We start from the raw sequence: 17102 nt of genomic DNA, 5'->3' as shown, positions 1-17102 counted from the left end.
TCCCCTTGAAGTCTGATATTGTTGATGGAATTGAGGCAGAAGAATGAGAAGAGCCTTGGTATAAGGGGGGTGAAGGGGTGTAGGAGGTTTGCAGTTAAGCTGGAAAGTGGGGATGTCTTTAAAATTGGAGCCCTAGTTATGGAAACATTGGATTTTGCCGAGCGCTAAATTGATGTGTTTCTTCAGTCAAAGCTAAAACAAAAAAAATGTCCATTGCTGTGGAGGTTATCTGCATCTTAAAATTGACTATTGTATGCAAGTTTGTAAAAAAAAAAAAAAAAAAAATCACAATGTATCCACTGTAAAATTCCTCTAGGAATATTTTGACTTTTGATGGGTATTTGTTTGTATTCTTGGCAGAATAGGTCTGCCAGAGAACACAAGCCCCCACCCCTCCCATCCCTGCCTTGTTTTCTTTACAGTTATAGGCCAAACTGCTACAGCTGCCACACTTCCTGTCTGACCCTTAACATTAGACAGCAGGTAAAGTCAGTGCTTGGACATTCCTTCGTGTTGGCTTATGTCAAATTATATTCTAAACTAAACGTTTTGTGCGACTGGAAACATTTCATGGATTCTGGCCCAACATTTCCTAAAAAACATAAATAAAAAGGGGAGAATTTAGTTTTCCCATTCAGTTTTTTTTTATTACAAGGCGTCATTATATAAAGCACAGTCTATATTCTTTGTACTCATGTTTTTCAAAGCCTTTGTTCACGTTTATCGACATTCTAAAGTTTACAGGGAAGGTGGGAAAAGATAGAGACAGCTGCAGCGAGTAAGCATATAAACATACAGTGAGAATTTAAACATTATTTTAATGTTTACCAAAATTAGACCAGTTCACTTGTTTTTTGTTTTTATTTTCCATCTAAAAAGAGTCATTTTAATGTCAAATAAAAAATTGAAATGAAAAAAGCATGATCACAATATTTCTGCAGGAGAACATCAAGTAACCTTTACAATAGAAGTTTTTGAAAATACAAACAAACATAATATTTTACAATTATACCATCCTAGCCAGAACTCTATTCCGTGTAGGAAAAGTCATTTTTATTCAAGGATTTCATGCAAGTATTTCTACTTTAACACTGAATGAATCATTTTACTTGGTAACTTATTACCATTTCAAAATAACACATGCAGAATGCTAAATATAAAGCTCTGGTATAGAGCAGCATACAAACTTTTTGAACCAGTAGGAACATATCAGTAAGCTTTTTAAGATAGAAAGGGCATTTCATCTTCAAGATAATTTTGTATGCTGTATTTCTAAATTTATCAGAGTTGTTATTGATATGTATTTGATGATTATTCAATGGTTTCCTAGGTTATAAACAAGAATACACACTATGGCCTGTGTTCATTTACCTGTTTGGTACTTTCAATTACCCTGTTTGATCAGATGTATGAATTGTGTTGAAAAAAATAAATATGAAAGTATAATATAACCACGTTGGATTATTTGTATTCCATGATTACATTTGGTTTTCGGTTTCCTTCTTATAGATTTGAGGGCCTGTCCCAAAAATTGTCTGTGCATGTGTCTGATGTGTGGTCTGTACTTAATTATCTACTGTTAACATGAAGCAAGAAAAAAATAATAAGATCCCTTTAAGATATCAGTGCTGTTTGTTTTTTTTTTCTCAGTTTACAACCTGAAAGGTATGTGCAATTTAAAAATTGATTAGGTGTTCTGCATGCTCCCTCTCCCAAGTATGGATGCATTGAATTTCACACAGAAGCTCAAAGGACAAAGTGCTGTCAATTATATCTATATATGTATATATCTCAATATGTGTGCTGTGCATTCTCATATGCTTGTGAAAGGTCATCAACCGGAGGCCTAGTACTGTTCCAATTCACAAGAACACCAGACCAAGAATGGACAAAGTTCCCAGATGTTGTTCTTGCCCCTCCCTCTTTACAGAGCAGAGCAGACTTGTGTGTTCTCCAGACTGACGGCTTTCCCAGCATGCACCACGGCAGCAGCAGCTTTCCTTGGAGCTCTCACAGAGCTCAGAGCATTAAGTTAAAAGATCTTTTTTTCTCTTTCTGTTATTCTACAAAAGTAAGTTTTAAGATAATTTGAGGTGAAAAATTATACTTTTAAGCATCACTATATGGCCCATTTACTGATTTAGTGCGTATTTTTTTAAAAAAGTTCCAATGTTGAGAGGACCTAGGCAACCAGCAGACCTCCGAGGCCAACCGCAGTCAGAGCTAACATTAGCCCATCTGCAGTAGCCCTCTGATGGCTCTGATGGCATTTTTTTATTTTATTTTAAACGTTCATTTGATTTGTGCTTATCTGTCTGTGTTAACTATTAGTCCCCCATTAAATGATAAAGAGTTAGAATTTATTATTATCTAGAGACTATTCATAACAGGAGGTGAAATCCGACTCCAGACGAGCCGAGCATGTGGTGACCTCACGAGTACGTTTCTCTTCCTATTGACCCATATTTATGTTCTTGAACCTACTTGGCAACACATGAGTCCTCACTTGCGTTTTTATGAATTGAGAAACGGCCTATGTCTTTTTTTCATGTACCATATGCTAAAAAGCTCATAAAAATGTAAACATTGTCATAAATACAAAGTGACAGAGATTTATAAACAAAGCCAAACTGGGTCCATGCCAAGTCTGTTTACTATGGTGGGAATGTTTTTTTCTTTAGCTGGGCTTTATCCACCTTCCTTTATGACCACCCATAATTCAGCATGACTACAGGAACTAGTCCAGGGTCAGGGAGCTAACCTTTACAACATACCCATGGCGACCCGATCAGGTGTCATTGGCTCAGCCTTAACAGATATCCACAAGTCCTCGCTGTTGGTGGAATTTTTGTTCTTTTTTGTTGCTGACCTAGAAGAGCCTCCATGACAACAGCAACAAAAGCCATTATCACGGCGACAGCAGCAACAGTGGCAGCACACCCCCACGATGGTGAGGATGATTAGCAGAGGGAGCATCAGCAGGACGACCAGGCACACGGTGTTGTAGACCCCCTGATTGTGTTTTTCCACAGCAAAACTCCAAAGCCAGTTGAAAAAATCCTCGGCACTCTGAAAGTTGCCTTCCATAACGTTTATCCTGCAGAGCTGAGTTCCTTCGTTGCACACCCAAAAAAGTTTTAATAAAAGTATGGTGATAAAAATTAAATGCTGTCAAACCACAAATTAAGTGAAGGTGTTCATCTCTGTAAGTTTCTCAATTTTAAAAAGTTCATTTAGATCTCATTTAAGTCTGCAAGCACAAGTCAATCCATTAGTTGTCAAGACAAAGGCTTTCTTTCACTTGACAATATTTGTTTGTGGGAGTGTTTTCCTTCAGTTGGCCTTGTTGTTTGGTCTGGATGAAAAAAAATCTTAAATTGAGTTTATTTATGCTGGTCAGCATTACCCTAATTGTTTCTCCAAGTCCCTTTGCCCTTTAGTTGTTGCTTTGGTCTTGTCAAGCTGCTGAAATGTTGTGGCTGTGAAGCAAAGAGAAGAAAAGGAAAATTAACACAGACAGAAATTTGCTTTTGGTTTTAGGCAGACAGGCTTATCTTATACCCCTGTTTGGCTTTCCCCACCTCCAATCCCTGTTTCTAACTCTAACATCTCCACTGCTGCTCTCCTTTCTCTTGTCAATGTCAGCTTAGAATATTCCTTTTTCTCCGTTCAGCTTTTGTTTCATTAATATTGCAGAGGAGTCATTCAGGATTCAGGGCAGATCCCTTCAAGGGTCCCGCTGAGGGAGGACAGAGGCAAAGTGAAAAAGGGAGGACAAAATCGAGAGGAGATTGGATCTGAGGTAAGGCGAGATGGAGAAAGAGGTAACCAATCTTCTTAAGAGTCCCGCTGAGATAGAGAGTGTGACAAAGTGACAGAGGGAACTAGAAAAGGGAGGAGAGATAGACCAGAGTGAGAGCTACTTATCTGAATGTGCGAGGCTGTGAAACGTTTGCTTGAAAGAATTATGTTTATCAAAGGAATCAAATTAACCGGTGTGAAAATATGTTTGACTTAATTTAATATAATAAGCTAGCAGTGATAAATCACACTTCTTTGGCTCAGTTTCACAAGTTACACCCCATCTACTACAAGACCTGTAAAATCAGGAAATCACCTAAATCAAACATGTAAGATAAAATAAATAAAGTCCCAAAGCTCTCAAAAAGCAACACATAATGGCAAGATCAACTTGTTAGTTAAAAAACATTCGGGAAAACACATTTATTTATACCAGTTTGAAAAAGGTTACAAACCATCTTAAAGATTTAGGTGCACCAGTGAAATAAATTGAGAACAATTATTCATGAGCTCTAAGCCTTACTAATGCTGGTGGCTGCTTTTCTTGATGCAAGATCTTCCTGTGAAGGGATGTACAAGTGGCTATTAGGTTTAGTGGTAATTATTTCCTTTTTAAGGTAAGTGTTGGTTGTGATGGTCTTTTCCTTGATAACATTAAGTTTACAGGACTTTCAGAATTTTTTTTCGGAAGACAAATATCCAGGATTAAGTTCTAGTTCTTCTTCACCAAAGCTGGACTAGTGTGAGCCAACACAACTGACTATGGCTGTGTCCGACTGGGCACTCCTAACACCATTTACGCCATTTTGTAGGGGGTCCAAATGTCTTACAGTGGATGAAATAGCAGTTCAAAATTTCCCACAATGCACCTTGAAATGTAGTGTACATGGATGGTCACTAGATGAGCAGATGTTTCTGAGAATGCTTTGCAACAGCTCTTCTCGCAAAGGATTATGCGATTTTTTTTTGGGGCACTATGGCAGGAGTAGAACATTTAACTGTGCCCGAGTCACAAGACCACGAGAAGCGAAAAAAAGTGGTTATACGTCTGAATGATTACTTTACTGAGTGCAATATAGACCCTTTTTCATTTGGTAAACTTTGTGGCCTATTTCTGTGGTCGGAGTATGCAGTAGATAGAGGCAGAAAGATTATCCCCAAGAAATGTAACAATTGTATCTAGTAAGTTTTTTTAGAAAATCTGATTTCATTTGAATATGTACCCTAACATTATTTACTTTCTGGGGAAGAGATATTTTTCAATAAGTTAACTTTAAGGGATGGAACCAGATCAGTTGACCCATACACACCAACCCAATGCATGGACAATTTGACAGGATTGTCAGGAGTGACCTGACATCTTCACCTAGCCACTTAGGCCCGGCCGGCCCAGTACAGGGCCCAACTGAAACTTGCTCATGTTAATCTATTTAAAGAAATGGCCAAAACACAGTCACATGGTGTTTCATCCACTGGCCTTTTAAATGGGGTTTTAAAATTTCTTAAACACATTTCAAAAGTATTTTTTCACAAGTAATTTTGTGTTATAGCTGTGTAGACAAATAAAATAAGATTTAAAATTCCACCTGACATGTGTGACTCTGTGGGAGTAATGCAACAGCAGGTTTTCATTTTTAGCCACACCCCCTAATGTCTGGCATCATCGGAGACAAGAGGCTTCAGACCTGTCCAAAGAGGGGTCAGAGGTAACTGTGCGACCATTTCAGGTGATGTAGCAGGAAAGCATTACATAATCTATTTCCGTTATTCTTATTTTCTATTCAGTTTGGTGATATTATTGGTAAATTTCAATGAAACAACGGTTAAATCTTAGGAGCAAAGGCTTTGTCTTTTGCAGAAGGTCTCCAATAATGTAAATCTACAGATTCCCTTTTATGAGTGGAAAAAATGCATTTTTGCACTTTTGGCAGTGTGACAAAATCATATTATCGTCTAGCATACTACCCACTAAAATCTTTGTGGAACAAACATGCTTCAACTTATTCATTCCAAATTTGCTTGACTTATGGTCAAGATGTGGGTCTATAAAGTCTGAGGGTTCATCCAAAGTATTAAATGAGTTTTCATGTTTTTTTGCAGTGTTTATTTTGGGAAAAAAAAAATTGGCGAGGCTAAATATTTTTCATTTTTTCTTTTTTTAATCTTATAAATAAGACTTGGTGACATTTAAAATAGTGGTTCCAGCTGAAAAATATTTCTCAATGCCTTTCTCTCATACAAATACAAGCAATTGTATTTCCAGTGTATAGTTTGGGAGCTGTGCTTTCTTTAATTCACATATGTAATTTTAGAAGGACCCCCTCATGGATTAAGGGGCTAACTAACTGAAAAACAGAGGGTGATCCACAGTTCTAACTAGCTGCAACAGGGCCAGGGTTTGGGTTACTGCAAAAACAATAAACAGCCATATCTTGACGACAAGGCAAGTTTATTGTATAGTACAATTCAGTATATGAACAAATCAAATTGCTTTACATGAATTAGAATAAAAGCAAAAAAAAAATTTAAATAACGAGCAAACTGCACTTACATAGCTGGTTTGAGTAACGTTCTAGTAAGCAAGCCGTAATCTGTACAAACAACAGACATTTTCCTTATCTTGATTTACCTGGTAAGTGTGTGCTGCATACAAGAGCATGTTTGATGATCGTATCTTTCCACTCCCTTGTTTTATTGCTTTTAACAAGAACTGTCTTGGGTTCTGCTTTTAACCACAGCTATGTTTTGTCTGGCAGTGGCATTAGGTATGGAATAAAACTTGTAATTGTATTCTGTCGATTCTGGAAACTAACAAATAATAACATGCCATTTTAAGCTCCTTGTGTATCCGACCCTGTGCTAAAGTCTGGTTGCCTTACTAATTAATCTTGTTCTGTGGTTGCTATTACTGATGATGACTGATCATTAACACAAACAAAATTCAGTTTATCTTTTGAAAATAGATTTTAGTTAATAATATTGAAACTTGTTTGCTGATATGCAACTTCTTATTTTCAATGTAACAAAAAGAATCAGCAACAGATAAAATCTGCGAAGGGTAAATAGTTTTATTTGACTTGTTTAAACTCCAATTACATAGGTCTTTACGTGTTTACTATCTAAAATTAGACTCAGCAAATAACACCAAAATGCTCCCTTTGCCTGAATGAAGCCTTAAGGTAACATCCTTGTTTAAATTGTTTTTTTTAAACGGTTTCAAACACCATTTCACTCAAGTGTTCTCTTTACATGCTCTGATGCTTTCAGCAGTCTTTGCATTCTGGTGGCAGAAAGAAGAAAAGATTTTCACCTCACATTTACTCGCTCAAGATAGAGAGAAAGAGAAGATGACGCACCTGCAAGTGAAGAGCAAATAGGTTTGGCTTCGCCGTCACCCTGCGTTGCGACTCATGTGTGAAATAAGTTTACCCACAGACAGGCGCAAAACCTCACACACTCAGCCCACATCATCTGCTTAACAGGAAGCCTCGTCTAAAGCAACATCTGAAATTTAAAAAATGGGAGCTGTAAAGGATCTAGGATATAAATTCTTAGAGCAGTTATTCTGTGATTAACTTTTATTTAGAACTAAATAAATAAAGTGTGTTTGGCCAGTTTTTGTTATATTGTGGGGACAATTTCCCTGAAATATTCTACATTTTTGGACTTAGAGGTATTCATGGGGACAAATAATGGGTTCACATGAGGAACAGTTACCTTCTTGGGGTGGGGGTTAGGTTAGTGTGACACAACAGGTACGTTTGTGTTTAGATCTATTTATTTCCTTGCAGTGCAAGAGTAAATATTCCTTCATTATCTTTGCATAACTAACTTAATTTTAATTTTTTTTTTACATACCGGTGCTTTTCAATGAAATTACAATAAAATCAACAAATAAGTATGTTTTAGTAATTTACTTCAAAATATATTAAATAGATTAATTACTCTGATTTTTATTTTGTTTATTAGGGCTTAAGTTTATTTTCTCAGAAGAAAGGAACATTGCATACAGTCAAAGGGGAAAAATCTAAAACACAGAAACATATTATCCATTGAGTAAGTGTGCTGATCTAAATTACAACTGCAGGGTAGGTTACACACTACAATGACTCTTGTGAAAATTCTGTCATCTGGTGCGAGCCGACAAAGTTGACAGACTCTTAGATATTACCAAAAAAGTAACAAAACAATCCACTGGACTTTGTTTCCAGGTTTGAAAATGTTTCGCTTACTATCTAAAGCTGGGAAGCTTTTTCAATTCAAATGTTTGAAAAATCTCACTGGGTTCAAGGCTCTTATAAAGTAGCCCAACAAAGCCTTAAGAAAACATGCAAGTTAAAATGGACGAATGGTTCCACCCCTTTGTAATGGGGCTCATTTGGCTTATTTGGTTAGGCTGCAATGCCCCATACTTGTCCAAAAGTCGTCTTCAAACTTGGAGACATAGTCCAATGGATTGTTGTTGTTTTTTTTTTACTTTTTTGGGAATGACTATGACTTGGATGACTGAGAATCTTCACCAGCAGACTCTTAGATAGGTGTCAAAATGTCTTCAATTAGAAACTGAGCTAAAGTCTGATTGCCTTCCAATTTAAGCCTGTTTTCTGGACAACACGATGACGTGAACATGCTTTATTTTATAACTAAGATGTATCAATAGCAGACAGTCTTCAGCAGAATGCAATACTGTGATACGGCAGCCAAGGGAGTGACATTATACTGCAGATTCGGGTGTCCTGAAATGCATTTACTATCTCATAATTAAAACATAATGCCTTCTGGTCAGTATGTCTGCAGTTTGTCATCCTACGGATGGCTAAAATATCAGAAAGGCTCTGAAGGAAAGTACAGGTTCTAGGAAACAAATTGTAACAATATGGAAAATTTTCCATATTTTTATAGCACTTTTTTGAGCCAGGAGACTCATTCAGGCATACATTCACGCACTGATGGTGTGGCAGAAGCATAACTGTCGTACGCGGGCACCACCGGGCCCTGTGACCACTATCAGAAGACAATGTGGGGGAAGCGTCTTGCCCAAGAACATAACGACTGAGAAGAACGGGGAGAGAGTTCAGACTGGTGATGATCCTGTTGCAGGACAAACTTCTGCATCAAGCATCGCTCTAATATTTCTAGTCTTTGAAGCTGCTCAAAGCCCATAAAGGGGCTGCAGCTGACTGGTGACAGTATGACTAGAAAGACAAGAGAAGGAGGTAAAAGCAGAGATTGATGAGGGGAATACAACCCAGAGCAAGATGTTGATTCATCCACAGAAGAAGAATTGCCTCAAGCTAAAAGAGTATTTCCTGTCAAAAAAACGGCGAGTGGTAGACTCTGAGTAAATGCAGTCTTTCTGCCATGTGAGAAACAAAAATCAGGTGTTCACTCAAGTGGTGGTGTTCTTTCAGCAGGTTGTTCCTTCAGTCAAAATAGAGTTGGAGTTTAAAGTTTAATTAAGTTGCTTTATGTTGGGGTCAGCAAAGCTGAATATAAGGGCTGCACAAGGGTTAAGCAGAAACAGTGAAACACAAGGAGCATTTGACCAAGATCCCCTACTGATCTATCACTGTGGACTTTGTATATTTCCCTGTCTTTCCAGATTCTGAGACCTTGATCTGTAAATTAGATTTAAAAAAAAAGGTGCCCTGTGAATATCTCTAATGCTTTTAAATGGGTTCTGATTTACCTTATCCTGATCCTAGCGCCAAAGAACTTATTTTATTCATGTCAATAAAAGCTTTCTAACTGCAACTTTTCTATTTGTGAGACCAGACAAGTTGAAATGCAGATTAAGGCAAACTCAATTCTACATTAAATACAATTTTAAAATAATTTGTTTATCCTGTGTAACACAGTTTTTTTTAGAAGTTATTTTGCTTTTGTTTCTTCTTAATCGAAGCAAAGAGAAATTACACAGTTGAAATATACAACCGTAAATTGACATATGTCAGTTTCATTGCTTAAACTGAATGTAAATATATATATACAGGGCTCGATGTTAACCATCGCACGATCTCCCGGGGCAAGTAGTTTTTATTGTAGGGAGAGTACAAATTTCATTGCATTTGCCCGCCAGGCAAGTGCAGTGATCGCCAAAAAAATAATTTACCACTCAAAATTACTTTAAAATCACCAACATTCGATGAAAACGACCCAGATGCGTTGCCGGCGCCATTTTTGTTGTTTTGTACACATTCTCGCGTGATTTGAAAAAGGCACGTGATTTGAAAAAGCTGGGTAATTTTTGTCCTCCTAGCTGTAATTTTGATGTAGTTACCAAAACGACAAATGGCTGCATTTATTTTGTCAGGGAAAACTAATCCTGAGTCAGTTAAAAGTCAGGGAATTCTAAAATGATGTAAGACTGTGGAAACCCTGTATAAAATAACTATGTATAATGATTCTCCAGAAAAGTTACATTATATTAATAGTATTATCTTGTATAAACATACCGTGACTCTAAAATAAAAGTTATTCATTTGTGACATTGACTTCTGTCTTGTGATTTATCTTAAGTTTTTAACCTGTCAAGTTTTTTTTTGATTTTTTAACATTGCTATTTATTTTTTTCCAAGCACACAACAGTTTAAAGCAAAGTTTAGTTTAAAAAGAATGTGCAGGAAGGATTAAAAAGCTTGTTAACATGGTAATATAGGCTTGAGTTCATTATCTGACGTATGCATATAGACACTAGGAACCTGTAAACTTAAAAAATACTGAATTACAAAAAACCTTTAAAAAACAAACATGTTTCATTGATATATATACAAAATTAATATTAGGAACTATATTTATCAAACATTATCCTGGGCAAGTAAAAATTGTTTCAGGGCATGTGAAAGTCACTTGCCCTTATCATTTTTCATGTATTTTTTACTTATTAAAGGAACATTTAATTATTTAATTGTGCATTTTACCATTTAATGTAAGAATTGATGATAAATAAATTGATATTTGAATCATGCATTAAATAAGTACATAAATAAAAGTTACATCTATTTATTTCACGGTATTTATTTATTTTATGATACATTTTGGCCTTCCCTACATGTTAGGAGTCACATCACCTACTTTGGGAAGCACTGCTTTACACTGCATTCAGAGATTCCAGAAACATTTATGGTAGTAAGCTAGCTACACCTGCCCTACACCTAAGGGAAGCGAGGCGGCCATAGGATTGGTCACTGAACTAACCCCTGACTCCTGAGTCACCTTTAGCCCAATGTTACCAAAAAATCCCCATAGAGCGATTAATTTAGTCAAAATATGTCACGCAGTTTCATTTTGTTTCTAATTATAAAAGAGCTCCCCAAAAACCCAAGTCAAATCAGCACTGTGTACCTTTTAGTTACCTATAACATCCGGTTTTAGCACTACTGGTAACATTGCACCTATAAGGTGGTGCTCCTGGCCACATGACTTATTTGGTAACAGATGTGACCCTATTGAGTTACAAAGGAGAGTTATCAAGAGCGGCAGCCGTTTTGGAGCAGCAATATGGACCACTTACTGTTTCTTAACCTAATGATATTTATGTCATATTAAAGGTATATTTGAGGATTTTCGTACATTTTTGAAAAGACCCAACCTCTTCACTAAAAAAAAAAATAATGCAAACGTTCAACCCTGTACCTGCTCCAAAGAGGGAATGCCTATTAAACATGTGTGTGAGCATGCACAAGCCCATTTCTCCTCGCCCACGCTGTTTAAAAGTTGCTGTTTCCATCGCTCATACACTATGTATTCCACTATGTCAGACTCATCACCGGTAAGATAGCTACGTGAGGACGAGCATGTAGTACAGCCTTATGTTAACATATCACCAGAATGATTGACAATTAGGAAGATCCCCCCCTCCAGCCATATCAAACTATTAACACAGTCTCCCAGATAAAAACAGAGAGAACTCGCTGTAAGGAAAGATCAACTATGTCTGTGCCCCCATTTCATTCCCAAATCCCTGTTAAGTACATAATAAACATGATAACTGTATATCCTGACAGAACTGTCTGTCACTGAATTAGATAAAATAATTGGGAAAACATTACTTTTGACACGTAACACGCAGACATTATTAGGGTTAACAGACTCACTCATCATCAATATAAATAATCCTAACAATGTACACAGTGCTACTTTAAACAAAAAGAATAGAAACAAAATATATTTTAAATGTTTAGAACTATATTTTCCTATGTTTTCTCATCTCATCAGTTTATTTACTCAGATTTATCTTTAGTTGCTATGTTAACAGCTATATATGTTATTTGAACTCAAATGTAACACATTGCTCATCGTTTCAGCATTTGTAATCATATCACATCATTTCTGAGTAATTTCTACAGAAACCAAACCTGTACTTCCTTTTACCATATCTGCTGACACTTTATTTCTGTAGGATTGTGGATTAACACAGCCATGTTGTAAACCTAAACTAAAAGAAAAACCTGAAAGCACTGGGTGTTTGTCATTCTGGAACATTTTACAGCATGGAAACAACTATGCTAATTTTGGACGTAGCACTTTACTTTTAAGTGGGTGATGCCTTCTCTTCACCTTTCTTGATTCATAATGTTTCATGTTTCTGATCATTTTCCTTTGAACCACTACTTTCTTACTTCCTGCTGTTGTGATGTCTTTTTTGATCTACAGCATATTTGTATGAAGTATAATCTTACTCATAATATGATCGTTTCACAGTAATTATTTGTCTGAGAGACCAAACAAGACAAACAAACATTAAACAAGGTTTATCAGTTTAGTATGGCCATGTAACAAAGACAACAAATGGAATCAGATGGTAAAGTTTAAAATGTAATGGATAAGTCAAACTCTGTGTTGGGGCTAAAAGATTGCTATAAAGTATTGCTGCTTATGTGGTCACATTTCCAGATAATTATGACAAAATTAAAAGAGACTGATGGTGTAATCTGAATACACATTGTTGATTTGTTCCTACAAAATGATTAATAATTACAAGTTTAGACTTTTCTTTTTTTTTGGACAGTTGCACTGCAAAAACGATCTACAAATAGGAAAAAAAATTTAAATTAAGTGTATTTACTCTTAATTTAAATAGGTAAATAAAATGATTTGCCAATGCAATTAGTAATTTCACACTTAAAATATGATAGATAATATGCACTCCAAATAAGATAATGCAATTTGTTTTTCTTATTTTTGTATAAATCACCATCTTCAATTGCAAAGTGTCTCACCTCCTAAATTCAAGATGACCTTATGAAAAAAAAAAAAAAAATTACTTATTTAATTTTTATTTTTTGCAGTGTGTTTTATGCTTCATCTTGAGTAACCAAAGAATGCTGGCCCGTTCCGATTTTAATTTATGATTCAGTTCATATCAGGCTTTTGTATTCACATTGAAACATCTATCCATCCATCTTCTCCCCCTTATTCTGTCAAGGTCATGGTGGGATTGGTGCCTATCTCTGACGGTACATGGGGGCAAGAGGCAGGGTGCACCCTGGATAGGTGTCGCAGGGCATACAACCATGCACACAAAATGGCACCTAAGGACAATTTAGATAAGCCAATTAACCTTACAGTCATGTTTTTGGACTCTGGGAGGAAGTCAGAGTACCCGGAGAGAGAACCCATGCATGCACAGGGTTAACAAGCAAACTACATGCAGAAAGACCGCGGGCCATTAATTTAACCTTGAACCTTCTTGCTGCAAGACCACAGTGCTACAAAGTGCCCCCACACAATATATTCTGAGCTAAAATGTGTGGCCTTTAAACATAAATGATCATCTCTTTTAGTGAACTTGCTGAAATTCCATTTCTATTTCTAAGAGGGTTTTTCATTTCCTCATGACACTGTGCTCTCCTTGAGCCACTCACACACAGGAACATTTGACTTCTTAAGGCACACAAAGGCAGGAAGGGGCTGAGAATAATGTTTTGATTGGTCTGAACTGGTCCTCTGCTTCTTTAGAAGAAGCATGTGTGACCTAAAAGACAGAGCAGTGACAGAAGGCATCAGAAATGTTTTATGATTTGCCCCTGAGCACACAGTCAGAGCAGATCCTTTTTCATTAAGAATCAGTGAATGCGGAGTGCTTCATACATTGCTTTTTATTTAGCAATTTTGTCAGTGTATGAGATCAATTATATTTCACTTTTATTTATTTACTAGTTTATGCATACTAAACATTTTATGTTTTTATTGTTGCCTTTATTTTGTAAGCTTCTGACAAGTTAGCTCGCAACATTAGAAAAAATGAGGAACGCATGTATTTAAGGCAACACATCTACCTCAACCAGGGGCTGCTTCTGACATGGGCGATGTGGTGAGCTGCCCAAGGCGACTGCTCATTTAAAAAAGCAGAAGGTACTGTTTTATATAGTCTGTCTAGCCCGCATAAAATTTCCTATCGTCCACTTGTGAAAAATGGGCGCCCTCCGCAAGGCTCATATCTGACACCAGTTTGTGAAAGAAAACAGTAGAAGGTAGGGGATTCTCTTAAACCTTTGTATGGCCAGGGATAAAACTTATGGTTGACCTAATAAAATTAGTTTGCTAAGTAAATCACATTATATGGTTCCAAGCACATGTAATAATAATCTTCATATATCCAATAATAATAATAATGTAAAAGTGAATCTGCATACCAAAGAAGAAGAATTAGATAGACCCAAGTTTTTAGGATAGGACGTAGTAGACTACTCTGTCATTCTTTGAAGATGTTAAAGCTTTTAGGTGCCTGGTTTAGGAAAAAGAGCAAAATAGAAGAGAATAAATCAACAAAAGATAAAGATATGCAGCTGTGTCATGTGTTATTTTTTAAGAGCCAATTTTAGTGTATATTTTGCCTTCTAGTAAATGTATCACCACCCTTTCCCCAGACTTTGGGAACTTGATTTCAAAATTAAATACAAATCCTATTTTGCTCTGTTGAAACAAGAACTATGATCACTGAGGAAAAGTCTAGTGATTCTTCTTTTTCTGGTAACAATGTTCTGATGTCTGCAGTTCATAAGTTCTTTTACACATTAACCAGAGAGCTCTCACCCATGTCCTTAAAAATGTCCATGTGTGGTGTCTCTTGAGAAAATGATTCAAGTCCCAGTTTACAACTTGCGAATCTCCCCCATACCTTTGACTGATTTATGCATCACAAACTTCATTAGGCTGCAGTTATGTAAACTTCCTTGTGCATATTTTCCAATCCGTCCATTTCTTCCACTTAAAAATCCTATTGTATGTTTAAATATTTATTTCTTTTAATAAACAGATGTTTTGCTTATGGGAAAATACTTCAAATATGCCGTGTTCTTGTTTGATGTCTTAGAAAAATCTGTTAAGGGCAGGGAAGAGAGTTTTGAACCTCCATAAGTCTATTTAATCTTTGCATACAATATCCAAATTCGTGTGTGAGCTAAATTCATCTGATTAAATAATTTCCTACAGTACCAAACAAAATGGAAATGTCCAGAAATCACAGAAATGTTCAGAAAGGAGTCTCAAAGGGAACTCAGTTTGATCTAAAATATGATTATCTATCCTGGAGCAAAAGAAAAATACAAAAGACAAAAGAAAAAATCCTTGATAAACCTCATTATAGTGTTTAGCTGTTCATTCAAATACAAGTCGGGTCCTAATATGGTCTAAAAGGCCAGCTAGAGAGAACTAAGCCTTTTTTTCAAAATAAATATTAAACTCTGATCACAGTTTTCCACTGCACAGGGTCAGACACTGTTTTTTTTAATTGTTTGAGCAAAGTTACAATAACAAAATTACATATGGAGAAAAAAAAGTGGGTCACACCTGAGAACACGTTAATAAATGGGGCTGAACTTATATCTTAAGTAAATGTGTGACGTTTTAGAAAGTTTGATGATATTTAGCAAATAGAAATCATTTCAATATCCTATAAATAACCATATAAGAAGGATTTTGACTGTTTTAATGTCAGCGAGTAACAACAAGGTAATGTGTATTTAAATATCTGCTTCCAAGTTTAATTCAGACAAAGAAAAAAGCATTTTGTATCAGAGAACATGAGCCAAAATAAACCAAATGTTCTTTTTTTTTTCTCCTTGGCAGTTTGTGTATTCAGAAGTAATATTAAGTACGGACAAGTGTAAAAATCCATTACATTTTAGACTTGTGTCAACTTGATTTCAGCTGAGTGAAATGAGTGATGTGAGACGGAAAGCATTCACAAAGTAAGAAGTGAAGGAAGCTGTCATTCTTCGTAAATCTATAAATATACTCGACCACTGATAGATAGGTGTTTCAGTTCATGCTGCATTTCACTGAAAAGGTGTTTTTCTAAACAGGAGCAGAAGGTTATGTTATTGACATTCTGGAGAACTAAACAACAGGAAAGAACTCATCAGCACATTGTTGCAACCTGTCATACATCCTGCCATTTCTGACCACAGACAAAATAACAGTTTTTTTAACAGAGTTTGTTTTTAAGGCACAATTTTTTCTAACATCACCACACAAAAAGCTTGAAAAACTCATAGAAAGCACTTAGAACAGTTTTAGAGTAGTTACAGGCACTCAATATGTGTTTAAAAGCAGCACCTTACCCTGCAGGCGCTTCTGTAGCAGCAGGTCAGGTCACCCCTCCTTTCTTAATAACGTCAGCCGCTCCAACTTTTGTTCTTTTTGGTTTCTATCTGGCTTTTGTTGTGTTGTGTTCTGTTCTGGTCCCCTTCACCCAGACATCTTGACAAGCCTTCACTTTCTGTTCCTGTTTCTCTCCCTCACTCTACCCGTGTTTTCCGTACTCCTCCTCCTCTTTTAGTGTGTGTGAGTGTGTTTTGGTCCCTGCCCACTTTCTGTAAGAATGGGCCCTCTGTCTATGCTAATGTTTCCTGCACGGTGTGCTGAATTCTTGCGGTTGCCTTACTTTCCCCACAAAACAAGCACAGAGTGACATCCGAAAGAGAAACTCAAAAACATTTGGTGTAAATTCTTTAATAATTTCAGATTTTTAAGCACAACAGCTATTTATTGAAGAAGAGGAATGTTATAATCCTACCCTACTACATTACATTACCACACAAGAAGACCTTGCAACAGCAGGATATGTTGCAGGAAAGGTGGAGACATCTTGCATAGAAACAAAACAAGAGTCCACCCATCCCCAAGTCCCAAAATGAAAAAAGAAAAAAAGGAAGCGAAATTTGCAACGCTGATGAGAACAACGGCAGGTGAATGAGTCGGATAACAGTGCGATATGAAAGCGACATGTCATGTGAAGTTCGTTCGCTCACAAACCTTGACAATCTGCCTGTGGCACTGTGGTCAATGCTCTCAGC

General features: G+C 36.5%; 1 protein-coding gene across 2 annotated transcripts; it reads right to left on the bottom strand.

Annotated features, from left to right (window-relative positions):
- Window positions 1-625: 625 nt before the first annotated feature.
- On the bottom strand, window positions 626-16575 carry LOC119786128 (uncharacterized protein KIAA0040). 2 transcript variants are annotated; one of them, XM_038289237.1, is made up of 3 exons: window positions 16368-16575; window positions 7158-7305; window positions 626-3479 (listed from the first exon to the last, which is right to left on the bottom strand). In XM_038289237.1, the coding sequence occupies exon 3, from the start codon at window positions 3085-3087 to the stop codon at window positions 2764-2766; it is 324 nt and encodes a 107-aa protein (XP_038145165.1). In that variant the 5' UTR covers window positions 3088-3479; window positions 7158-7305; window positions 16368-16575; the 3' UTR covers window positions 626-2763. The 2 variants fall into 2 exon arrangements, with proteins under 2 accessions (XP_038145165.1, XP_038145164.1); XM_038289236.1 differs by lacking the exon at window positions 7158-7305.
- Between the last annotated feature and the right edge of the window lie 527 nt (window positions 16576-17102).

This window comes from Cyprinodon tularosa, unplaced genomic scaffold (assembly GCF_016077235.1).
Source record: "Cyprinodon tularosa strain WSP-4 unplaced genomic scaffold, ASM1607723v1 ctg267, whole genome shotgun sequence".
In the NCBI taxonomy this organism is placed as follows: domain Eukaryota; kingdom Metazoa; phylum Chordata; class Actinopteri; order Cyprinodontiformes; family Cyprinodontidae; genus Cyprinodon; species Cyprinodon tularosa.
The sequence above is the reverse complement of the archived record's forward strand: the minus strand, read 5'-3'. Positions and strand labels throughout refer to the sequence as shown.